The sequence below is a fragment of the Hyaena hyaena genome, unplaced genomic scaffold (assembly GCF_003009895.1).
Source record: "Hyaena hyaena isolate Hyena2069 unplaced genomic scaffold, ASM300989v1 scaffold_1598, whole genome shotgun sequence".
In the NCBI taxonomy this organism is placed as follows: Eukaryota; Metazoa; Chordata; class Mammalia; order Carnivora; family Hyaenidae; genus Hyaena; species Hyaena hyaena.
Genome location: NW_024082232.1, coordinates 29,589 through 55,101, shown reverse-complemented (window position 1 = coordinate 55,101; position 25,513 = coordinate 29,589). Strand labels below are relative to the sequence as shown.

General features: G+C 41.8%; 1 protein-coding gene and 1 long non-coding RNA gene across 3 annotated transcripts in view; both read right to left on the bottom strand.

Moving 5' to 3' along the window:
* The window catches only part of TOM1L1 (target of myb1 like 1 membrane trafficking protein), a 48,121-nt gene extending 24,315 nt beyond the window's left edge, over positions 1 to 23,806 (bottom strand). For both annotated transcript variants that reach the window (XM_039224327.1, XM_039224328.1), the window contains exons 1-7: positions 23,674 to 23,806; positions 21,322 to 21,406; positions 19,426 to 19,504; positions 13,441 to 13,590; positions 12,709 to 12,834; positions 11,114 to 11,218; positions 10,026 to 10,142 (exon numbers count right to left, since the gene is read on the bottom strand). In XM_039224327.1, the coding sequence (XP_039080258.1) occupies positions 10,026 to 10,142; positions 11,114 to 11,218; positions 12,709 to 12,834; positions 13,441 to 13,590; positions 19,426 to 19,504; positions 21,322 to 21,406; positions 23,674 to 23,731 (720 nt within the window). In that variant the 5' untranslated portion in view covers positions 23,732 to 23,806. The remainder of the gene's footprint in view (positions 1 to 10,025; positions 10,143 to 11,113; positions 11,219 to 12,708; positions 12,835 to 13,440; positions 13,591 to 19,425; positions 19,505 to 21,321; positions 21,407 to 23,673) is intronic.
* Positions 23,807 to 24,624: 818 nt separating this feature from the next.
* Positions 24,625 to 25,164, bottom strand: LOC120226126. Its single transcript, XR_005526943.1, has 2 exons — positions 25,107 to 25,164; positions 24,625 to 24,842 (listed from the first exon to the last, which is right to left on the bottom strand). It is a non-coding gene; the product is annotated as an uncharacterized LOC120226126 (long non-coding RNA).
* Between the last annotated feature and the right edge of the window lie 349 nt (positions 25,165 to 25,513).

The following is a 25,513-nucleotide window of genomic DNA, read 5'->3' as shown; positions in this document are numbered from 1 at the left end:
CCATAAAACTAATATTCCTATTTCTTCAAACCCACCTCAGCTAAAATTTGTAAACATAATAGTACATTAAGGTCAGGCAAAAACACCTCCAAAATGAGAGCTACTGAATTTGCTAAATCATCAGACTATTCCATTACCTGACTCATTTCCCCTCGAGACAGACAGACACACAGAAAAACTTACAGCTGGCAAAGCCATTTAGAATCTCAAACAATCTATTACATGAGTCCTGACAGGAAATCTCTAAATAAATCCATCAAACCATTAATAACTGGCATTTAGACTCAGAGGTAAAAGCCACTACCCGCTACAGAATCCTAACAAAAACATTTACAAGACAAAAGGAAACAAAAAGGAAAAAAAACGATACAGATGAACAGACTCTGGGTCTTAACACTGCAATTTGCATTGAAAAAAAAAACCACCCTATTTGCTAATGACGTGGCCACTATCAGCAGTGCTTGGCGAACTTTTTTGTTAAAGGTGCAGATAGTTTTATTTTCTGCTTTGTGGACCATATGTTCTCTGTCAGAACTACCCAAGTCTGCCATTATACCACGAAAGCAACGAGGGATGATATGCAAACAAATGGGTGTGGCCATATCCTAATAAAACAAAGACAGGTGGCTTACTTACAGCCCCCTGGAATAGTACAAAGAAAACAGACCTCAGACTCAGTAAACCCAAGGCCTCTCCATATGCATACCTGACATGGGATTTAATTAACTCTTAGATTCAGTTTTGTTTTTGTTTTTTTATGCATCTGTAAAACAAAGATACCAACTTTCTTGTAGGGTTGTTGTGAGGATAGACAATGGTAAAGTTGAAACCCCATGCTGTCTGGCATACAGTGGGCAGTCAATAAATTTATTAATGATTGCATAGGGAAGTATCACTAGAAGCTTAACTAGATAACTCATACAATCCTGTACTACTCGTGCAGTTACTCAGGACCTAATATCATGCAGAAGAACGAACGAAGAAGAGCATTCAATATAACCCCTACGATGAATGAGAACTTTACCCTTAGTGAGTATAATGAAATTGTTCTCCTTGCTCACTGGCAGCTTTGCTAGAACAATGTCAAGATCAAGGAAATACAATAGCTGTTAGATGCCTGTGACAAAAATGTAGAAATTAATTTGAAATGAATTTGCAGCCAACATCAATAGCCCCTGGTCACAAGAAGACCCTCCCATTGCCCTCTCAAAAGACAGATGGAATGGAAACATGAAAGGAACATTGCATCTCTCAGCAGGTTTGCAAAGCAGAATTTGAAAAACCTCTTCAAAAGCCAGCACCCTCTGATCTTTGCAACTGATGTCTGTCTCACAGGAGGGCCAAGCCACCTGGAAACAGCCCAGATCAAGCACCGTGAACCAAGAGGACAGGTCAGAAGTCCCCCCACGGCAGGCACCTGTAGGGCCGTGGATGTGGGGAGCCGGGGGGAGAGTCAAAACACAGAGCAACAGCTGCTGGTGCATCTGTCCACAGAGCCCCTGGAATTACCCCACTTTAATACCATATCAAAGCAAAGGTAGGCTTCTCAATTAAAGGGAACTTAACAATCAATTCAAAAGTATTTGGAGTAAAACAAAAAGGAGCTTATTAAGTGCTTCCTCTCCTGACATCCAGACGGCTCCGAGTCCTCCACAGAGAACTCAGGAATTAAGGAAGGAGGTTCTTTTGCACTTTCAATTCCAGCTGTAACTGGATCACATTCAGCAACACAACTTGTAAAAAGAAAACCAGAAATGTCTGAATATCTCCCCTGAAAAAGGGAAAGAAAAAGGTTTCTTGCAAGCCTTCTCCGGAAATACTATCTGCATGGCAATACTCCTATTATCAGCCTGTAACATATTACCTCCCCACCCAAACTGCAAGAGACTTAGAGAACATCTCTATCTCAAAAACTAAAATCTATCCCCCACCCTAAAACTGAACATTTCTCAGTTTAACTTGCTTATATATAGTCTTTTTCCTTACAAGGACATCAACTGAGTGAACAGTAAATTAACTGTCAATACTCAAAAAGATCAGCTCATTAGAATCCTCTGACCCTTTTCCCTAACCAAATACGGTCAACATTTTATTTCTCCAAAAGCCTTTGTCTTCAGTAACCCTTAGCCCTTTTGTCCTAAATAACTAATTCTTCAACAATAAGCACTGATCTATTGAATTCAACAGAAATTTAATGAACTCATTCAGTGTTCAAAGCATGTACAATAAATATGTGTAGTTGTATGGATTTAGAAGTAGAAGACTTGGTTACTGACTTCAAGTTGTTTCCAACCTAGCTAGAGAGGTAGGTAAAAACAGGTTAGCCACCTATCCTAGAAAGTCAATTCAGGGCTCAAAATGAGAAGCAAGCTGGTATAATGGATAGAACATAGGTTCAGGAGAAATGAGGTTCTTCCCCAGCTCCATGACTTGCCTCTGTGTGGGCAGATCAACCCCTTTCTGTTAAGGAAGGGAGGTGGTCTCAGTGACACTGAAAGTCCCTTCCAATTTCTGAATGGAAAAGACAGTAAGAGTGTTCAGTGGAAGAGGATTTTTTTTATTTTACATTTTTTTCCCCCAACGGTTACAAATTATCCATACAGGATGAAATTTTCAATTCACCTGATTTTATCTTACTTTAAAAAAGAATTTTTTTTAAGCATTTTTATTTATTTCTGAGAGAGAGAGAGAGAGAGACAGAATAAGCAGGGGAGGGTCAGAGAGAGAGGGAGACACAGAATCTGAAGCAGGCGCCAGGCTCTGAGCTGTCAGCACAGAGCCCGACACGGGGCTCGAACCCAGGAACCGTAAGATCATGTCCTGAGCGGAAGTCAGACCCCTAACCAAATGAGCCACCCAGGCGCCCTGCCCCTCGACTCACCTGATTTTAAACTTCTCTGCCAAGTTAGACTAAGGTTTTCTCCAGTTGTACTTTCAAAATCAGAGCTTGCTTTTTTATTCTACAGAAAACTAAAACATTCCGTTCTTTCATTGTCCTTCTGGGGCTAGGCAAAAACAAGAGAAGACTGAAATGGGAGATACAGGGGAATTCAGCTATTCAAGTTAAAAGTGGCCTAAAGCCAAGCGTAAAATGCCAAGAAAACAAAAGCAAGACTCGCGCTGCTCATATCTTTCATCCCCGTGACCAGAGTAGACACTCTCAACTCATCAAAATATTCAGACTTGGATGCAGCTCTGAATCTTTGCACCCCAATGTGTCAATCTAAAATAAATCCATGGGGTGCCTGGGTGGCTCATTCGGCTAAGCTTCCGGCTTCGGCTCAGGTCATGATCACATGGTTTGTGGGTTCGAGCACCGTATCAAGCTCTGTGCTGATGGCTAGCTCAGAGCCTAGAGCCTGCTTCAGATTCTGTTTCTCCCTCTCTCTCTGACCCTCCTCTGCTCATGCTGTCTCTCTCTCAGAAATAAATTTTAAAAACATTAAAAAAATAAAAATAAAAATAAAAATAAAGCATCTGACTTTGGCTCAGATCATGATCTCACAGTTCGTGGGTTCAAGCCCCATGTTGGGCTCTGTTCTGACAGCTCAGAGCCTGGAGCCTACTTTGGATTCTGTGTCTCTTTCTCTCTCTGCCCTTTCCCCACTCACGCTCTGTCTCCCTCACTCTCAAAAATACACATTAAAAATAAAATAAATCCAGTTTCCACCCCCAATCAAATTCAAAGTCCAGGAACAATATGGCGGCAGGGAAAGGGGTCTACTACACAAAATAGTTCTTCTGCCTCAGTGTCTAACAAAGAGCAAGAGCTCTGCTAGTTAGCAGAGCTTCAGGATCTAATTGTTCAGCCTGGGCTGGGAGAACAGAAAACGGAGTTTACGTAAGTCTACTAGATTTCTTTCGGAGGGCTACAGACAGGGAATGGGCTCCAAATAAACAGAACAGGTGGTAGCAGGTAAGCATCCACAGACAAAACCAAAAGAGATTTCAAGTACAGAGACTCATTTTAATGTAAACAAATTGCATAACACTGTGACCACTGGTAAAGTACATGTACAAGAAAAGCCAATCATTTTTTTGAGAGTTTTCCTATGTGTTGAATGCCTTTTGCCCTCCAGATCCCCCATCCACATTCTGCCCTGTTCTATGCCCTTTCCTTTGGGTTCTGGCAAAACTTCCCTCTTGCCTATTTATGCCTAGGGATATTAGTTAACAGCACAGGATAATGAACTAGCTCCTGTGGTCTCCCTAAATCCTGAAATACCTTGCTGAATAAATAGTACCCTGATTAAACTTTCTTCACATTATCCAAATTGGGTATGCCATCTGTTTCACTGACCAACTCCACAAAGGCATGAAAACACATACTTAGAATCATTAAGACAGTATAATACCAACACAGGAGTAAGCAGGTCAAACAAAGAGAAGAGCCTCCAGAAAGACGTCTTTGTATTAGACTACAGAATGTGATGAAGGAGTGTTTGAAATTAATGGAAGTGGTATGAATTGTTAGATGTTATTTGGACAACAAGCCATCTAATTGGAAAACAAAAAAATGAAGATACAGTCTCTCATAGCAAGGATAAAGATTTTTATTTTAAACCACATAAAATCTAGAGAGGGAGAAACATTAATTTATTATTGAGGGGCACCTGAGTGGCTCAACCAAATGTCTGACCTTGATTTCGGCCCAGGTCATGATCTTGCAGTTCAGGAGTTGGGGACCCGCATTGGGCTCCTATGCTGACAGGACAGGATTCTCTCCCGTACTCCTTCTACCCCTCCCCCGTCGCTTGTTCACTCCCTAATAAATAAGTAAACTTAAAAATTGTTTTCTTAATTGAGTGACTACACCATGCCAGGCACTGGTCTGAGAGCTAGAACCTGAGCACTTGGTGAGATAAGCTTTGGGGAGCTTCCATTCTAATAGGCAATGGTGGCTGAACAAATATTGAGAAAAGCCTCAGAGCAGTAGGAGGAGGATGAAAAGGTGATGGGTCAGGAGAGTGGCTGACAAAATCTATAGTCCAAAGCCTGGTGAGTCAGAGAAGGCTTCCTGGAGGAGGTAACATACTAAGCTCAAAGTGAGGAGAAAAAGCTGGCTATTAGGAGAGTGAAGCAGGACAATCAAGGATGAAATTGTCCCCAGCAAGAACTCGGTGTATCCACGTAATGGGAAGGTGACCAGAGTATGTGGACCGAAGAGTTCCATGTGCTGTGGAAGGAGAGGTAAGGCAGGAGTTGATCAGAGAGGGCTTTGTGGCCAGAATAAGGAGGCTGGGGTTTTATTCCATGTGTCATAGGAAGCCACTGGAGGGTTTCAAGCAAGAACAACATGATCCGGTTTACCTTTTAAAAAGCTCTATGGAGATGTTCAGTATCATTAGGAAATGCAAATCAAAATCATAATGAGATACCCTTGGCACCTACTAGACAATCATTAAAAAAAAAAAAAAGAAATGTTGGCAAGGAAGCAAAGAAACCAGAATTCTCATACATTATTGGTGGGAATATAAAATGGTGCAGCCACTGTGGAAAACAGTTTAACTTTTTAAGGAACTGTCAGGGTCAGTATTACTACATGACCCAGCAGCATTACTCCTAGGTTATACACTCAAAAGAATGCAGAGGGCACCTGGGTGGCTCAGTCAGTTAAGCATCTGACTTCAGCTCAGGTCATGATCTCATGGTTGTGGGTTCAAGTCTCGCACCGGGCTCTGTGCTGACAGCTCACAGCCTGGAGCCTGCTTTGGATTCATTGTCTCCCTGTCTCTCTGCCCCTCTCTGACTTGTGCTTCCTCTCTCTCTCAAAAATAAACACTGAAAAAAATTAAAAAAAGAACCAAACATAAAAATACAAAAAAAATATCTGGATGAATGTTCATAGCATTAATAACCAAAAGGTGAAAACAACCCAAATGTCCATCAAGTAATAAGCACATAAATAAGATGTAGTATATCCATACAATGGAATACTATGGGGCCACTAAAGGAATGGAATTCTGACATGTGCTACAACATGAGTCAACCTTGAAAACAAGGTCAGTGGAGTAAACGAAATGAAAGCAGCCAAACGCACAGGCCACATATTGCACAATTACATTTATATAAAATATCCAGAATACACAAATCCATAAAAACAGTAAGCAGACAATTGGGACCAGACAAGACAGGACAGGGGAGAGACTGCTTAATGGGTATGGGGTTTCCTTTTCAGAACTAGTTCTAAAGGCTCTGGACCCAAAGAGAAGAACTGGTTCCACTGTGACTGCACTAGATGCCACTACATCACACACTTTAAGATGGTTAATTTTATGTTATGTGAATTTTACCTCAATTTTTTAAAAAAGCAAGCTATATAGTTTTTGGCTTCTAGGACAGTATTGTACTCAATATCCAAAAACTTTCCTGATAACACAATACCTAAAAATGGTAGATACAATATGATACTATTCTAACATACATGCTTAAGCTCTCAATTAAGGATGAGAAATCCTCAAACACTGAAAAAACAAATAGTATCCAAAAACAGGAGAGGCAATAAAGATACAAAGCTTGTAAGGCACCCATCTGTCAAGCTCCAAATAACCTTGAGTGGCAGGAGACAAAGCCTGGGGCCTGAGTAAGATGGGAAGATGCATCAAAGACCCCCAATACGCAGTTGGGACACCTAAATGGCTACAACCAATATGTAAAATATGAAATTTATATGTTGGTCTCTGCCTGTGGTTTCTAACAGAGCTCCTAAATCCTGCGCAATTCCCTGGGTGATAGGAGCATCTTTAGTTCTAATGTGGTGACTCTTGGTGGGCTCCTGGATGGGGGGCTGCTCACCAGAGAGAGTAAACCATGCTTAGAAGCCTGAACGTCAGCCCCACCCTCCATTCTCTGAGTGGGAAGAGGGAATAATCGTCATGCCTATGTGATAATCCTCTAAAGATTCGAGGTAATAATCGACATGCCTATGTGATAAAGCCTCCACAAAACTCTAAAAACAAGGAGTTGAGAGAGCTTCCAGGTGGGTGAACACATCCATATGCCAGGAAAGCAATACATCCCAGCTCCATGAGTACAAAAGCTAAGCTCCCGTAGCACCTGGAACCTTCTGGACCTTGGACGTATCTCTTCACCTGACTATTCATCTGTATCCTTTGTAATACACTTTATAATAAAGCAACACGTGTTTCCCTGAGGTCTGTGAGGCATTCTAGCAAACTGTCAAACCCATGGAGAGGGTTGTGGGAACCTCCAGTTTACAGCATGTCAGTCAAAAGTCTGGGAAACTCAGACTTGCAACAGGCATCTGAAGTGGGGATGGTCTTGTGGGACCGAGTCCTTAACCTGTGCGGTCAGTGCTAACTCTGGGTAGTTAAGCGTCAGAATGGTTTAATGTAAGAAAAAAAAACACTTCACAGACTTAGTGTCATACGTGTTGTAAGAAGGGAAATAGTTTTCTTTTATGAGGGAATTGAGAGTACAAAGAAAAAATTCCAATTTTGGTCAAAAGAATGTTAACAATAGCACTCCTTGTGAGATCTCTATGTGTTACGGACGAAAAACATAAAAAGAAAAAGTTACACATTCAGTAGGCTTGGTCAGGTGCCACAACTCATTCAACTTCAATGGGCCATGAGTGGTATTCTACTGTTGATTTACACTCCAAGACTCCTTATTATTCAAGGCAACACACAGCCCTAAACTCTGGCATCAAGACAACGTATGAGCTTTAACGTTGCAGAACACAACCAAACATGTACCCAAAGATTGGGACACAAAAAGGCACTTCGGTGTTCTCCAGGATGGGGCACAATATAAAGCTGGATTCATGTATTTAAAGGAATGTTTCTGTGTACATTTTTAATGGAGGACTGTTTGCCACAGATGGATGAAGCAGGGAGAAAAGCCATAAATCAGGTCACTGCAGAAGCTCTGAAAGGCCTGGAAAGCCCATGTGGCACTAGAAATACTGCTGTGGCCATTTCTGAAAAATATGATCTGTCCCATATTCTTACTTTGATATTTAATTTAAAATTTTTAGTTAACACGCTCATCACACATTAAGTCATAAAATTTGTATCTGTAAAAGCTTTCAATTGTGGATTTTTTAAAGAGGACTACAAAGGAACTATAATTAATGATTAATTTTCCTTTTACTCTAATAGGATATATTAATATTACCTTTGTTAAGTATCCTCTTAGCTTTTTATATTATACATACAGAAATGAAGTCCAAGACCAAGAACCCCAAGAATCCTTAGTAAAATATGATGCTTCTATGCAAAAGATTCTCAAAGCAATATACTTAAAGCCACTGTGCCAAAATAATGATTTGTTTTTCAAGGAATACTATACTCATGTTCTGTAGGATGTTAACATACTCAACAAACGGGGATTGTCTGGTCAAATACGTTTGTAAATGCTGGGTTTAATAAAGACTCGTAGGCACCTTTACTATACTAATAAGCCCTAGGAACCTCCAAGAGGAGAAACATAACAGGCAGTTGGTTTTTGCAAACTTACTTGACCAGAGGTCATTACACCCCCATATAATGTAGTGTAAGTGGTAAATATGGTCTACAACCGTTTCTTAGAATCTGGCCTTGATTCTCTAGAGGTTATTATCTCAATGTCTGGTTATATTGTCCTTCAGTTTCCATCCCTTTAATGGTTTCCTTCTGCCCTCAGGATTAAAGCCCATTCTGGCATGGCATAATAAGGTCCTCAAATAACCTGTACAAGCCCAGCTCTTACCACTCCTCACTTGGAGCTTTATGCTCTCAAACTGTGCTTTAAATCCTCTTCTTACCCCTGTGTACCAGAGAGATACCACAAACTCAAATCCATCCCCAGTGGGTGGAGGGTGGTGTAGAGGTCCTTAAAAAGCGTTTCTGACTCCCTAGTGATCTCTGGAAGTAGGCTTGCATAGATAAAGCTTGAGAAATGACCTTTTAAAAACTTAAAAACCATTCTGAGCTCATAGGCATCACAAAAACAGACCAAGGCCTCATGTGACCACCAAACATAGATTTCTAACTCCTGAATTAGAGGGAAACATAATCCAGGACATCTAAGACTGCCCACAAGAAGTACCGCTGCAGAGAGGCACCTGGGTGGCTCAGTCAGTTAAGCATCTGACTTCAGCTCAGGTCATGATCTCAGTTTGTGGGTTTAAGCCTGATGTCGGGCTCTGTGCTGACAGCTCAGAGCCTAGAGCCTGCTTCAGATTCTGTGTCTCCCTCTCTGTCTCTGCCCCTCCCCCACTCATTGTCTCTCTCCTTCCCTCCCTCCCTCCCTCTCTCTCAAAAATGAACATTAAAAATATAAACAAAAACCCTCAGTGTACTCCTTGCCCCCACCCCTGATCCCAAGGTATGATAAATTCCTAGCAATCACAGCATCTAAAATGACTTAAACTGGTTGTTGACAAAACAATCTTGCTTACAAGACATAAGTTCTTTGGGGACTAAGACAGTCTCCTGGCTTCTATATCCTTTATCACATTGTGGTCACTCAATATGTTTGTTGTGTGCTTGGTTATAGAGACAACTTGTATATATGTAAAACAATTACTGACTGGGGCACCTGAGAGGCTCAATCAGTTAAGCATCCAACTCTTGACTTCATCTAAGGTAGCTGGATCTCACAGTTCATAAATTCCATCAGGCTCTGTGCTGACAGGTCTGGTTGGGATTTTCTCTCTCTGTCCTTCCCCTTAATCAATCAATCAATCAATTCTCTCTCTCTCTCCCTCTCTCTCTCTCTCTGTGTGTGCGCCCATGTTCCTTCTCAAAATAAACATTAAAAAAACCCAAAAACAATTAGCGACTAGTGGAAATTGTATATGACTAAGGCTATAATTGATTTAACATTGCTAAATTACTTATTGTGAGAGAGTAAGAACCATGTCTAAGTTACTTAATAGTAACATTTTTGATAAGGTCATCCTTGTAGGTCCTTGTTAAGTTTACAAATCAACTGAAAATGAACTAGCTAATATAAAAGTTATTCTTAGAGCCTTGAGATGGAAGACAGTGTGACTGACTGTCCATGAAACCATACTACACCTTCAGAAGCTCTATGTCTTCATGGTCTTCAGACCCAGGAATGTTCTCCATCAGTATGGCGGACATCACTCTCACATTCATTTTCACCATATCCAATTCACTGTGCAACTTTCCAATCTGTGGAGAGCAACACCATCACAATGTGACACATAAAGAATGGTGACCCTGTTTTCTGCTACCAAGGGGATATCTGCTAGTAGAGAAATCTCTTTTGCAAAATTTAGTATTTTCAGATTTATATAAATATCTAATTGTTTTAGAAATGTACAATCTGTTACCTTCTAAAAGGACTTGAGAACTCTCATAGTAAATCTAGAAATCATAATAAATCTAGAAATCTGCTTTAAGAAAGTTAAAAGTGAACGGAAAAAAGTCATACTAGAACCAATACAGAGAAGGGAGAAGGTAACCATCACAGGAACCTGGACAAAATGGCAGATGTCAGCAGCAAAACCAATGGGAAAAAAATGAGCATTTTCTAGTTCCCATGGTGTTAGAAAAGGGAAAAAAAAATAATCGACAGAAAAACTTTTCTTTTTGCACTAAATTCTAAGAGAAGTCAATCACATGGATTTTTATAGAATACTGAATAATAATAATACAAAGTATTAAATGATAGCTCCCTTATAGCAAAACACAAATGTGCGTCAAATAGTTACTGGTTATCCAGACCTTTGATAAACATAGACAACAAAGTAAATGTAATTCAGTTGGTACAATTAATGCTAGGAATAAGGCTACCACTTACCGAGCTCTTTGGAATGGTATATTATGGACAGTCTTACCAGGATCAACAGCAATTAGCTGGTCAATACAAGATCCATTCCACAGCCCAGCCTCCACAAAGACAACCACTAACCAAGCATTATGGTTAAGAGCTGGGGCTTTAGAATCAGACAGAATCCATAGGATTCATTCTACTTAGAACTAAGCCATGATAGGTCACAGAGTATCACTAAGCTTTAGTCCTCTCCTCTGTAAAGTGAGTGTAATAATGTGCCTCCATCTCCCATTGTTGTTAAGAACAACTGCATATAAAGTGTTGATAACTTAGAGTCATCAGTAAGTATAGTTGTCACTGTTGTTACCTGTTCTGGGACCAAGGTAATAGTAGCGCTCTTGGGAACAATCTCAGAAGGAAGAGCTGGTGCGGATGGAACAGACGGTGGTGGGTTCGAGGAGATCTGAGTGGTCTACCAACATGAAATATGGAAATATTACTATTGGAATTAACACAGCCACCCCAAGCCTGGCTTTTCTATTAAGATGGCTCAATTGCTCCTCTCAACCAAAATCCTGGGTAGAGGGTCTTGGCCCAGAGTCAATCGTCAAGTGTCCACCCTAGCCAGCATTTTGAGAATAGTGCTAATAGTGTGCCCATAATAGAGTAAGTATTCAATAAAAGATGGCTATTACAGTTATTAACTAAATGATAATTTAATAAAGTGCTCTTCGTTTATACCAAGGATCTACAAGGTAACTGACATGTGAGATTATTGCTGCCGTCTCTTTAGGTTTTTAAAAAGAAATGCTAAAACAATTCGTGTCGAGTCTTTTTAAGCCACGGCTGGAAGGGCATCTCCTTTCTCCACTAATGAAGGCTTCCCAGAGTCAATGCCTGGTTTCCAACCTTGAGTGGAGAACCTGAAGCACAGGGCTCAGGTCAGTGTTTTGACATTAAGTCCAAAAAGTCACCTAGAAATATTGTAAATATGGGGAATTTAATTTAGTTGACAGTGGAATATGCCTAACATGCTCCCATATTATATATACCCCAAATCATATACTGAGTAATTGAGTATCAAGGTCCTAGGCCACTACTATATTACGCCTTGGAAGAAAGAATAAAAGAGGTATGGTTAGCACACTCATGCAGGTAAAAAAGGCTGGGGCAGGTGGCTGGTGGCCAGGGAACAGCCTGTACAAGTAGAAGAGTTAGCCTTCAGGACAAAGCCTCCACGAAGATCAGACTTCTGGTATACATCTGACCCACTTTTCCATCAAGGGAGGACTACAATCTACAGCAGGGAAGAAGGACTATTTTCACAGTATGGAAATTACAGCAAGAGTTGAATTATAATCAGTACTCAAAGTATTACAAGTTCAAAAGCTTATTTGCAAAAATTATTTGCAAACTTGTGTTTGCAAATATGTGAATATCCAGAAACTCTTCCATAGACTCAGGATGAACAACAAGTTTAATAGATAGTCCCCCCATGGTACAGACTCCTGCCTGTCCAGCACAAGTTCTTTTGAAAACGGTCCCCTCTTCTAGTCTACCCTAATGATTTCCCTCTGGAGCCATCACGTTCTTATATGACCTCAGATAATTTGTTCAGAAGCAGCAGATTGACCCAGGTTGGTCCCTTTTCTAAGGTTTCTGAGCTTGGAATCTGAAAAAGTTAAAGCTCTAACATGAAAATTTGAGAGCTAGGTCTACTTTGCAAGAAAACCTAGTCTCTGCAATGAGAAGCAAATAATGACATTTGAGTGTTTGGTTCTCTGTTCTAAAGATCCACCTAACACCAACCTTCCTGTGGCTTGGTTATCTAGGAGATATGCAACAGCCTTCTTATAAATTCATCTTTTTAAGTTGGAGAGAGGCAGGGTTGTCCCTTTCTAAGGGAGAAGAGTCACGTAATATCTGATCTTATTCTGCAGCAGTTGAAGAAGGGCCTCCTACCTCTTGTCTTGCTGTTACAGCCTCTGCATCTGAGGGAGGAAACTGAACACCTTTCTTGAGAAGGTCAAGGTACACGTCTTTCACTTCACTTACATCCACACCTCCTGGGAAACCTTGTGACCAACTCTGAATTCAAGAGATGGTTACAGAGTTAAAACAACAGCTAAATCAAAATGCAATTTTTAAGCTGGAGACAGAAAATGAGAGATTGACAATTCTGTATCCTCCTAAGAGAAAGCTGCTTTTGAATGCCATGGACCAAAAAAAAAAAAAAAAGTTCTCAGAGACTACAATAAATTTTTAATCATCAGAATCCCATGCCTCAGCATTTTAATGAAACCCTGGAATAGGTGCTGTTGTTTTTTGCTATACTGAATCCAGAATAGACAGATTCTAAAATAGCATCAGTAGCTCCTTTGCCAAATAACTTTGAAAGTAGTCTGTTATCTACTCCGGAACAATTTCCCTATCTGTCAAATAAGTGTACACATTGCTCTCTTATTTGACATAAATAAAACAAACTGAGAAAAAGTTTGGAAATAACTAAAAATTCTTCAGAAATAGGGTACCATCCAATTCCAATAAATTATTATTACTTGGAAAATAAAAGAGTACAATGTTTTCTGGCTCAATCCTAGGTTTGTAAAAGGATCAGTAAATCGATCAGGAGGTACATAATTACAGTTCTAATCTTAGAGGTCTTCCATCCCATCAGGCATACAATAGACTTACCTTAATGAAATTCAAGATTCTATTCTGAATGTCTATGGGTAAGGTGTATCTGGGGTTCAGCAGCTTAACCAGACTATCTTTAACGAATTCCTTCTTCACAATCAGAGACTGGAAACTTGGACCACAGTTCTGCATGCACATGTCAATAAGCTAAATTAGAGAGAAAATTTAAATTTAACTTTATCTTTCTGGCAAAACCACCTCCCACATAGAAGGTAAAAATTGCTAAGTAATGATTTCCACCAGCATCCTAATTAAACAGAATTTAGTCTACTAAAATAGATGGTAAAGTGTTAAGTTCTAGGAATGTGAGGAAGTAGAAGGCATGATGTAAATGCTTAGAGGGACTGATTTCTTGGGAGTCGGGATACAACCATCAGAGCATTAAAATGATTAAACACCAATCAATACTTGGTAGTAAACACCAAGGGCCAAATGGAAAGTGCTACAGACACACGGGCTACAGACCAGGTGACATTTGTCCTAGTTTCTCCAGGGAAGTTCCGGTATATTCCTGGCTTTACTAATGATCTTTTCACTCCCAAAACTGTTCTGGTCTGGATGATAAATTACACAGTCATATTAGCTATAGACCTTTATGGACAGATAAATTAGGGTCAAGTGATAATTGAAGGCCAAGTGGTTTTAAGACTTTTGGAAAAAGCTGGTCCTAAGTTGGACTTTGAAAAATAGCTAAGTACAAATGAGTGTCGAGCTATATTCTAGGAAAGTAAATGGTATCGAAATACATACATACATTGATGTATATAGGTGACAAAGCACAGGAGATCTCAGAAGGAAAATGAGTACGCTGGTTGGAAGGGACTTGTTTCTTCATGTGGGCAGACTTCAACGGGGAGGTAGGGTGGCTAAAGTGTGGAAGAGCATCATACAGACGGTACAGAAATGCATGACAGTGAATGCAAAGAGGGCACTGCACTATGAGGCCAATGAAACATTCTTGTTTGTCACCATCATACCTCTATTCTGAACCTGAGAAGGTTAATGTGCACAAATACTCTGGGAAGGTGTTCGAGCAGCACTCAACACAGGGCACCTAGATGGACGGAGAATCCATTAGGGACCCATGAGTACAGAACCAAAGCACAAAGGCCTAAACCAGGATGATGTGGGTACGAGGAAAGGAAAGACTGGAAAGAATCATGAAGGCAGAACTTTACAACTGATCTCTGTCAGAAAGGATGGCTGAATGGGAAGTCGCTGTTACTCTGCGTGAGATTCATGGCCCCTCAGATGGAAATTTGGAAGGGACTGTAGTAGTAGGCTTGGTCTGGGGTAAAAATGAGGAGTTGAAATTTAGAGATTTTGAGCTTAATAGTACTGTGGACTGAATGTCTGTGTCCCTCCCAAATTCATAGGTTGACATACCAAATCCCTAATACAATGTGTAAGTGGGTCCTTTGGAAGAAATTAGATCACAAGGGTGCAGCTCTGAGTAAGGAGATTGGTGCCCTTATAAAAACGGACAGGAGGGGTGCCTGAGTAGCTCAGTTGATTGGTTAAGCATCTGACTTCAGCTCAGGTCATGATCTCACAGTGTGTGAGTCAGAGCCCTGCATTAGGCTCTGTGTGGACAGCTTGGAGCCTAGAGGCTGCTTTAGATTCTGTCTCCCTCTCTCTGCCTTCTCCCACTGGCACTCTGCCTGTGTTTCTGCCTCTCAAAAATAAACATTTAAAAAAAATGAACATTAAATTTTTTTTATTTTTAAAAAGGGACAGGAGATGATCTCTCTTGGCCACGTGGAGACAATGACAAGATGGCCATCCACAAGTCAGAAAGCAGACTCTCACCTGCTGGCACCTTGACCTTAGACTTCACAGCCTCCAGAATGTGAGAAATACAGGTATTGCTTAGCCGTCTGTGGTAGTTTTGTTACAGCAGCCCAAGAGGATGAAGGCCAAATAGATGGTGATGACATGCAAGTCGAGACATTTAACTGAGATACGTGCACACCTGCAGCTCAGAAGAGATGGAGGCCTCACGTGAGAAACCAAGACTGTGTTCAGGGAGCAGAGAAGAATGGCTGGAACACTAGGGTTCACCTATCACACAAGCTGGAAGAACACTCCATAAAGACAATCAAAGATCAAAGAGCAACTAATGGAAACTGAAGCATAAAGAGAACATAATATTGGTAAAGTCAAAAGAGCACAGTTTCCATAAGGATCACATGTCAAAACAGCTAAGACTAGGACATGAAAAATACTCAGCTAGGTTTGTGGATTAGTGCAATCACTAGTCACCTAGGGGAGCAGTGCGGGGTGTGTGCCCATTTTCAATCAAGCAAAATAAGCAGAAGTCAGTCAAAGAAAAAATGAGCCAGGCTCTAAAAAAATTAAATCTCTATTTTCCATGCTGCCACCTCTCAAGTTGAAGAGGTCATGGAAACCATAATGTGACCAGGAGAGGCATGATCATCTGTGCAGAAGAGCAGCCCTGAAAATGGACTCTCCACTATGCTCTGTGCTGGGTCACTGGAGTGCCAATACACAAAGAAGGGATGAGAGCTATAGTTTTGTTTTTGTTTTTTTTTTAATTTTTTTTTTTTAATGTTTTATTTATTTCTAGGAGAGAGAGAGAGGCAGCATGAGCAGGGGAGGGTCAGAGAGAGAGGGAGTCACAGACTGAAACAGGCTTCGGGCTCTGAGCCGGCAGTCAGCACAGAGCCCGACGCGGGGCTCGAACCCACAAACCGCGAGATCATGACCTAAGCGAAAGTCGGACGCTTAACCGACTAAGCCACCCAGGCGCCCTGAGAGCTATAGTTTTAAGAGCAACATGGCTAAGAAGACAATCAGAAAACTGAACACAGGTAGCTAGCTATCTGAAGCAGGGAAAATACTTAAAGCAAAGTAAAAACAAAATCCAAAACCTACTGAGGTAAATGAATATTTTAAAGCAAATTGTTTAGAGAAAATTTAAAGTTGCATAACAAATGACTTTTTGCTTGATGCATCATGGTGAGTTATCAGGTGAAATACAGAAAGGCAAGTACCACCAGTTCAATGGGAATTTATATAAATACTTCATTCAACCCATTATGCAGTCTCATTACACAAGATAGCCTCCATGTCTCACTTTCCCTTTTGGTGAAATGAATGGGAAGTTTCTTGCTAAATATTTCACAAACTGGGATTTTTATGTTTGGATCACTGAGATTTTATGGTAATGGGTAACATTCCCAGGAGGTTACATGCATAAAATCAGAAAGTCAACATGAAATGCTGAGAATGTTAACATCTGGAGATCACAAATCACAGCCCTTTGTGTTTTCCCATTGGAATCTACAATTTCAGAACTAATTACTTCTAGCTCACCTCTTTCATTATGTCACCGGTACCTCTTTCACCCCAGAGCCCACAGAGATAAGCAATGGAGCCTATTGTGCCAAATTGGAAAAATATCCTGCTTTTACATATTCTGAAATTGGGCTTTGGTTCAATTTAGGCATTCAGATCATGCTCAGATAACTTATCTTCGGAAATAGACACCATAATCTCAGGTGGGATAGAGAATCTAGAAGCCAAGGGACCAACAGACTTTGGTAGGACTAAAGAGTAGGTCTCACTAATCTCCTTTTGTGCTGGACTTGGCAAGTTGTTTATCGTTCCAAGCCTCAGTCTTCTCATCTGCAAGATGAGCCATAATACCTCCCTTTAGAGACTTCTTATAAGGCCTAAATGAAATATAATGTGAAGATATGAAGAGCCACACACATAGCAGGACCTTAATAAATGGTTAGCAATTTTGATCATTTGTTCCCATGGATAATTTCCTATCAGGAGAGAGTATGTTGATCAGCAGATAGAAGTATTCTTCTTAGAAAGACTGGAAGAAAAAGAGCTACTTGGTAGTTTTATTTCTTGCAATAAATTTCTAAACCAAACACAGTAAACCAGGCTTTGGGGCCATCCAGAGCTGCAGACCCCACCCAAGTATGGCCACCCTAGGGGATGAACTCACTCTCCAATGAGCTCCTAGAGGAATGGATACATTTTACACAAATTCTGAAGCCCCCATAACTCACCACCTAGGTGGTGTTCCACAAAGGCCTGTTAATTGATTCCCAGGAACCTGTTCAACCACTTTCCACTTGACAATAATAGTATCTTGCTGAGACTTATCACAATGGACCCTATCAGAGGGCTAGCCTCTGGCTAAGAGTTAGGAAGCTTGGTAACAAAATGCTTTTTAAAAAACCAATCTACTGGCTTCTTGACAAAACTGCTCTACCAACTGATGATAGGAAATCACAGTGTAGTCCAATCGCATCAAAGACCTAATCAAGGCTAACAAAGTCCACGGGGAACCCAAATGACACATAATTCAAAGAACATTTATAATTGACTTTGACAGGCTCTCATCACTTCAAAGTAATAAAATGGAAGTGTCACATATGGGGATTCGTTTTTAAAGAATTCATTGGTAAACATGTAATTGCTTTGACAGGCATTGGATGATTCTTTCTGTGACTAATATCTCTCATAATTAAGTCTGGCTTAAGTTAATATTAAAGTCTGTTCTGAAGCCATAAGCAACTCTGCAATGCAGTGAATAGTCAGATATGAAGGGGTTGGGGCAAATGTACATGAAGCTATCAAGAGTCAAAGGCCTATTTAAAGACAATCCAAGAAGTAGGCACCTTAATGAACTCTGACCTAACAATAGGCACTATTTTGACCCCCAACCCATGACGCCCTTCTGCGCTTATCCCTTTTTGGCACAGGTTTTAGATTTGCTTGTTTACATTCTGGTACAGAAAACATGAGGTGGAAGATGTACAGTTATCAGAGGTGGAACAGGTAATGGAAACAGGCAGGTAGCTGGTATAAGGCTTTAAATATCTTTCTACCTAAAGGGAAGAAAGAATGGGAATCCAAAGAGAAATGGAGGGCCAGAAAAAACACTCTAGAATAACCCCATCTCTTCCCCAGCTCATCATCATAAGAAGGAACCAGGATGGAGACAGGTATGGAGACAGGGATAGGAAACAACCACAGGGATCCAAGAAGGCTAGGTACAACAGAGAAAAAGACACATCCTGTATATAAACACCCTTAAGAAAGTGAGATAATACCACAGGCTGAAACACAGAAGGTGGCATACATTTATCTTCTCAAGCAAGATGGGAGTTTTCTTCCCTGAAACTCAGACACTGGAGCTGTGCTCACCTCAGCCCCATAATCCTCTTGATAATATACTCCCAGAGCCCCTAAGGTGAGGGTGATGCTGGCTGATCAGGGCCTTAACCTTGCAGCCTGGGGCTTGACTGAGGTAAAACAAAGGCATGCAGGAGAAATGAGATAGCCATAGAGCTCACTCTGGGGCAGCAGGCAGGGTTTACAAAACATACCTTAGTGAAAAGGGCAACTCACCGGAAGTGATTGAAGAAGTCCTATGGCCAAGGATGAGGGGGGAAAACAGGAACGCAACCAGTTAAGTGCCCACACCCAAGTCACAGACAATAAGGGTACAGCACTCTTTAAATCAACAAAGAGTACTCTCCAAATTATACCACACAGGAGAGCTTGGTTGAAATTTAATGAGCTGCCAGCACCTCAGAATTCTACAGAGCTGTTCAAGTAAGGTAAAAAGCTAACAGGGAAGCATTTTCAAGGCTTAAATTCTCCTCATGGGTAACACATAGACAGACTTCTTGACTGGCTCAGTGTTTACAAGTTTTGAATTACCAGTTCCCACCTCCTGAGCAGGAAAAGCTGATTTTCCAGGAACATGCTCTTTCCACAAAATTAAATGCTATTACAATCAGCAAAACCCTCTCAATTCTGCAATTCTTAGTTTTAATTCATATGATAAATAAGTTTGTTCTAACCTATTATCTCTGAATCTATCTATCTAGAGTTTTTTGTTTGCTTTGTTATTTGTTTTTTACTCCAAAGTAAAAATGTGACTATGGCTTAGGAAACCCTAAAGTCTTAACTATAACATTAAAAAGTACTTACTGACAAGGTAAGTTGGATTTCTTTATGATTATAGTTTTTGGAAATCCTTTTCTTCAAAGCTTTTACCGCATCTTTTGGCCTATAGCAATAAATACAGTGGAGTCATCAATTTAGGCATTGCTAAAAATAAGAAGTCTCTGAAAATCAATATGCATCATGGGAAGAGAAGACCAAGGTCCTGGTCTGCTGTGTGACCCTGGGCAAATTACTTAAACTTCTCACACCTGTAGGCAGACAATACCATCTACCCCTGTAAGAATCAACTAGAATATTTACATAATGGTATTACTTAGAAAGCACTACATGTGAAATGTATTCACATCCATATCCCTCTATCACTGCATAAAACTGGCTATTAGGAAATGTAGTTTCCAAAACAATGAAGGTTACCATTTTTAAGACTATTTCCTGAGCACCCCAGAGGGAAGGGGATGAAGGAGGAATTATAATTAAGTAGGTCAGCTTCTGATAGGCTACAATTTTACATTATAAAAGAACAATTACGTAGAAGAGGGTCAAAATTTACTTTGACATGATTGAAAGGTACAAACTTCCAGTTAGAAGATCAGTTCTTTGGGAATGTAAAGTATAATATGATGACTATAGTTTACATTGCTATAGGTATACCTGAAAGGTACTAAGTAGACCCTAAAAGCTTTCATCACAAGGGCAAAAAAAATTTTTTTGTTAACTCTATGAGGTGACAGATGTTAACTTATTGTGGTTAATCATTTTACAAAAAGTACAAGTCAAAGCATCATGCTGTACACTTTAAACTTCTACAGTGCTATGTGCTAATTATATCTCAATAAAACTGAAAAAAGGATACAAATACTTTTTGCATGTTACCTTCCAATTTTGTCTGTGTTTGCATGGGTAGAATTCCTGTTATAGGACAATTATGCTTATCTGGAATTATAACTATTATAAATATATAGATATCTATATTTCTAAAAATCATACGTAGAATCTAGGATTAAACTCTTAAACATTTCTAAGAATAAAGGTACTTATTTTTAAAGGAAACATTTTACTTTGAGATTCCCTTTTTGTATTATCAATGAAGAAATTAGTATGATCAGTGAAGAAAAGGTTCAGAGGAACCAAATATGGTAAACAAGAGTATAGGGAAAACACCATAAACACCTTAAAGTATAGTCAATTAATATAATCAATAATTAAGTGTATGTTTTCTTCATCAACAATCAACATAAACTAGTCTAAATCTTTTTGCTATCAGTTATAAGGTTAATGTGCACAGAAAAATTAACAGAACTGTATCCCTTATAACAACCTGTAATTCAGACTCAATTCACAAAACAGTTGACCTTGATTTTTTTAAAGCTTCAATTCCCTAAAGTTTGAAAAGTATAACAAAAGCACAACATTTAAGAACACAGCATGAACATAGGTGAACTGACACTAAGAAAAAATGTCTTATAAACAAGGAGAGGAAAAAAAAAAAGACTGCTAGATTAATTCCTGGTTAATAATGACAATTGCCCAGGACAGGTTACCACCAGGATTTTACTAGCTTCTGGATAATATTTTTCAGTTACAGTAACATAAAATACTGGCAATCAGGGCAGGGGGAATTTCTAGAGAAGGAAACAATTCTCCTTTCTTTGAAGGAAAAGAAATTCGAGCTTCATAAAGACAAAATTTGAAACTATTGAAGAAAAGGCAAAGAGAAAAATTATAATGGATTCTCAGGTATTCCACACCCTGAAATAAGCAACTGTCTTAATGTTTCAACTAGACACATCTTCAAAAGATAGTGGTGCCCAAGACGTGATGGAAACACTCAAGAAAACCAAAGAGTTTTCAAGAGAAAATGTGCTACAGTCCTGATGCTTCTTATCAGAGGCAAATGCGTGCACCACACACTGTACTCACCCATCGTGGGTAGTGTTAATTATGTCACAGATGTGCATAAACTGGCCCCAATCTTCAGTCTGAACTCCGGCAAATGTAGCCTTTTCTGCAAAGAAAAGCTCTTGTGTTGAGTCTGAGCTACAACAGAAGAAGAAATGTCTGGCCTTCCTGAAATAATCTGCCTCGGGTTTACTAGCAAGTACCATTACGTTTATATTACCAAAAGGCAAAGAGATTTTTTTCTGAGCAATTCCCAGTAATTCAGGAATCAATCAGAACTCAAGTTCAGACTGTTGCCATTACAGCAGTAATGGACCTATTAATAAAAGCTGCAGGGCCAGAACAGGCCAGCCAACCTCTATCTGCCTGCCTGTCTTTCTGAGGATAGGCACCTACTGAGTGGTGCACAGAGTGAAATGCATAGTGCAACGTACTTTACCTTATGCAACTTCATTTAACCCACTGTGATAGATGATGAAACACTGAAGTTCAGAGAAGTTAAGGAAATTACCCAACAGCCAGTACAAGGTAGAACTAGCACTCAAAATTTAAGTCATTTGGTGTCCGTTTTTATTTGCTTTTCTTTTTATTTATTCTCCTTGAGTGAGGGAGGAGCATACTGAGAAAGAGGTTAATCAGAACTACTGAAATGGTCTGTATCCTTGAGCATTAGAGCAAGGTCATTCCCAACACCTGCACTAACCAAAGCTGCACCAGGCAGACTCCAGTGCTTCTGCACCTAGAACCCCTTCATTAAACAATCAGATATTTTCCCCCTCCAGATATACCCTTTAAGAATACAAAATGCCATCTGGGGAGAGGAACAGAACACAACCTAAATGAGCTTATGGAAGGAGAAGATCCTCAGCATGAAAACACAAGGTCTAGGGGGAATGAAGAGAAAGTTAAAAAGGAGAATGAAGAGGCAGAATAGGGTTTGGTTGGGAGAACCCCAAAGCTTAGCCTGCCTCCATATCTAGGAAAGGAACCATCTGAATTTGGATTCCACTGACAGAGCTGAACAACTTTGTGTTGTTTAGACACCTACTATGGATCCTTCTGCCAGATTCCTTGCTCCTATTTCAAGCACTTCCTCCTACCTTCCCTTCTTCCTAGAAAACTCCTTTTCATCCTTCAAAAGCCATGGCAAAGTCAGTTTCTCCCTTTCTGTAAGTTTTAACTCTTTTCTTGTATTGCAAGGGTGCTATACTGTAGTTACTACATAATGTGTCTTACCTACGAGACTGCTCATTCCCTGAGGGTTGACACCATGTCTCACCCTTGCCTCATCCAGGTCCAGGCGTATAGCTGGCAGTCAGCAAATATTTACAGCATTAATAATTCATCAGCCCATGAAGACGCAGTCTGAATCTTTATCTGCTCAAAGTTCATTGTAATGTGCAACAGGGGTATAGGCAGCAACAGTTTAGAAAGCATTTCCCCCCTCAGTGATGGTTACTTTCATCACCTTATGAAAATGTGGGAACTAAGGTTCAGGATGAGTGGGGTGGAAATGGAGCTGCAGGCAAAACCGCCCAATCTGAGCCTTACTGTAACCACCTGGTTCTCAGGATTTTGTCACCCCAATAAGTTCCTGACATTATATTTAGCACGTTTGGTGGGCATCCATAGGCACTGTACCACACCCCGCTCCCAAGGGAGGTGTGGAGGCGAAGGGAGAGGGTGCTGGTAAAACAGCCCAGTCCCTGGTTTTATTCGGAGCACAGCCACAGATGAAAGGAAGGATTCAGGCAAATACCTGCGTGGTGCGCCCCCCCGCCACAGGCCTCCGGTGACCCCAGACTGCTCCTCCACTCCCCGCTTCCCTCACTCCAGGGCTGGGCATTTTCATTCTCTTTGTTTACCCAGGAAAAGTAACTCAGGTTGTTACGGGCTCGGCGCCAGAGAGAGGACTGGTTTAAAGAGACCTGCCCCGCACAGTGAAGTCACATCACTCCACCCCCCGCGAGCCTTCTTCCCTCGCCCGCGAACCGGACGGAGCCACGCCGTGCCCTCGAGTGGGCGCACGGTCCGAACTTTCCCCTGGCCCAGAAGTTTACCCTCTCCTCCCAGAGGCCCAAACACCCCACACCTGACTCCCGTGCGTGGTTCACCTGTTCGGTTACGCTCTCCAGGGAACACACAAGGGAGGCTGAGTTTGAGGGAGGGGTTCCGGAGGGAGTCGGCCGCAAAGAAATGCTTCGAAGGCAACCGGTGGGATGCGGGTGCCCTGGGAAAGTTGCAGGGGGGAAGGGAAGGATTTCCTCCAAGTTGGACCAGGCCGAGAATGGAGTCTACCGGGAAGGGGCCCCCGGGCCCCCAAAGCCTGCCCTGGAGTCTCTCCCCTCCCCCACCCCGCCCCCGGCTGTTTACCTATAAGGTGGCCCACGGAGGTCGCATAGGGATCCCGGTGGCTCTTCCCAAACGCCATAGTAGCCCCACCGAGCCGGGCCCAGGAAATCCGCCTCCACCGCTCTCGGGCTCCCGACTCCACCCGCTCGGTGTCCCTGGCTCCTCCTCTTCGCCCGAGCTCTTCCCGGGCTCGGCGGAGGCTGCGCGACCTGCCCGACCGCTGCGGGGCGCCCGACACCCGGCGCGGGGCTCGGGGGCGGGGCCCCGGGGCGGCCGCGCACCTGCCACGTGCGCCGCGGGGGCGCCGAGGAGGCGGCGCCACCAGCTCCAGGTGGCGCGGGCGGGCTGCGGCCGCCGCGTGGAGCCCGCCGGAGGGTGCGCGGGACCCCGGCAGGGCACCCAGGTGGGCCTGTCGCCCCCCGAGGAGCCAGCGGCCCAAGGGCCACAGCCTGGGGAGTAGAGACCCGGGCTCGGAGGCAGCCCCTTACAGGATAAGTTGATGCTCTGCTCTGCGCCTCTTGCTCCGCTTTGTAGAGAAGGAAATATGGGGTTAATAACTCAGATTTCAGGATTATTGTGAGAATTAGGGATGTAAACCGCTTAGGTCAGTGTCTGGCACCACAAAATAAATATTTAACCAATGAGCGAATGGAGTAACTAGAAATCCTTACTTTCCACCCTCACCCCAGAGATCTTGGGGAGGTGTGTTCCTTGTCCTTTAAAGGGGGTGATAAATAGGAGAGGGCTTGCCTTCGAATTTAGGGGCGCCCAGGACCCGGCGGCCTTTGTCTCGCCTGTATTTCCTGAGGACCACAGGGCGCCTCCAAGTAAGCTGTGGGCGCCTAACCCTCCCTCCGGGGAGTTGTGTTTGCCAGTAAAGCCGAGGAGAGGGGTTTTCCTTCAGCTCCGGCAGGGAGTGGGTTTGGCTTCAGGACTCCTTTGGAATGTAAATCTGAGCCTGAGCGGTCCAAGCCCTTTCCAGCTGCCTTTCAGCAGCAGAATTTATTTCCTTTTCCTGCGCATTCAATTAACATCTGATTAGCCATGTTAACAGTCTCCAGCGATGCCAGAGACTGCTAGAGTGGGGTGTCTCCAGGTGATGGCAGCTAGCCATAAACTGGGCTCTCTGTCCCTCCAGACCTTGCTTCCTGCAGTCAGCTGGGGCCAGGTCCACAAGCCCTTCTTTGGCCCTGGAAAGGGTGACAAGAGAGATCAAAGGCGGCTTGTTCCGACTTCTATCCTTAGTCTTATATATACATTTTTTTCTTGGTCTTATATTTTAAAACACAAGCCAAAACCGATTGCAACAGTGCCAAGGGGCTAACTTTTTTTTCCTTCCTATTTCTGTTATTAAAAATTTTTCTTGACCTAAGTGAGCTAATATCTGGGATTCTAAAAATGAGAATGAAACATTTTTATTGTGATGGTATTCCTTATAAGGGGGTTGATCCTACCTGTGACTCCTATTCTCCCACCTGTTTATCCAGAGTGAGTGACTATTTCAGATAGTGCCATTTGTCCATTTCCTTAGTCATAACTATAAATAGCCTGCTGACACTGCTGAAAATCTCTTTTGTGACATCACCAACCTAATCTCAGTTCTATGTTATAGACTCCAGGAGAATATTTCACCTTCTCTGAACCCTACCATCAAACAATCTTAAAGAGAAAGTCTACTTTAGCTTAGGCTGCTGGTGATATCAGAGGCCTTCCAACAGGGATTGAGAACTAGGAAGGAACCAACCATCTGGACAGGTCTTTTTCTTTTTTTTGAAAGAGAGAGAGAGGGAGGGAGAGAGAACCTTAAGCACGCTCCATGCTCAGCACAGGGCTGGACTCACGGCTTGATCCCACGACCTTG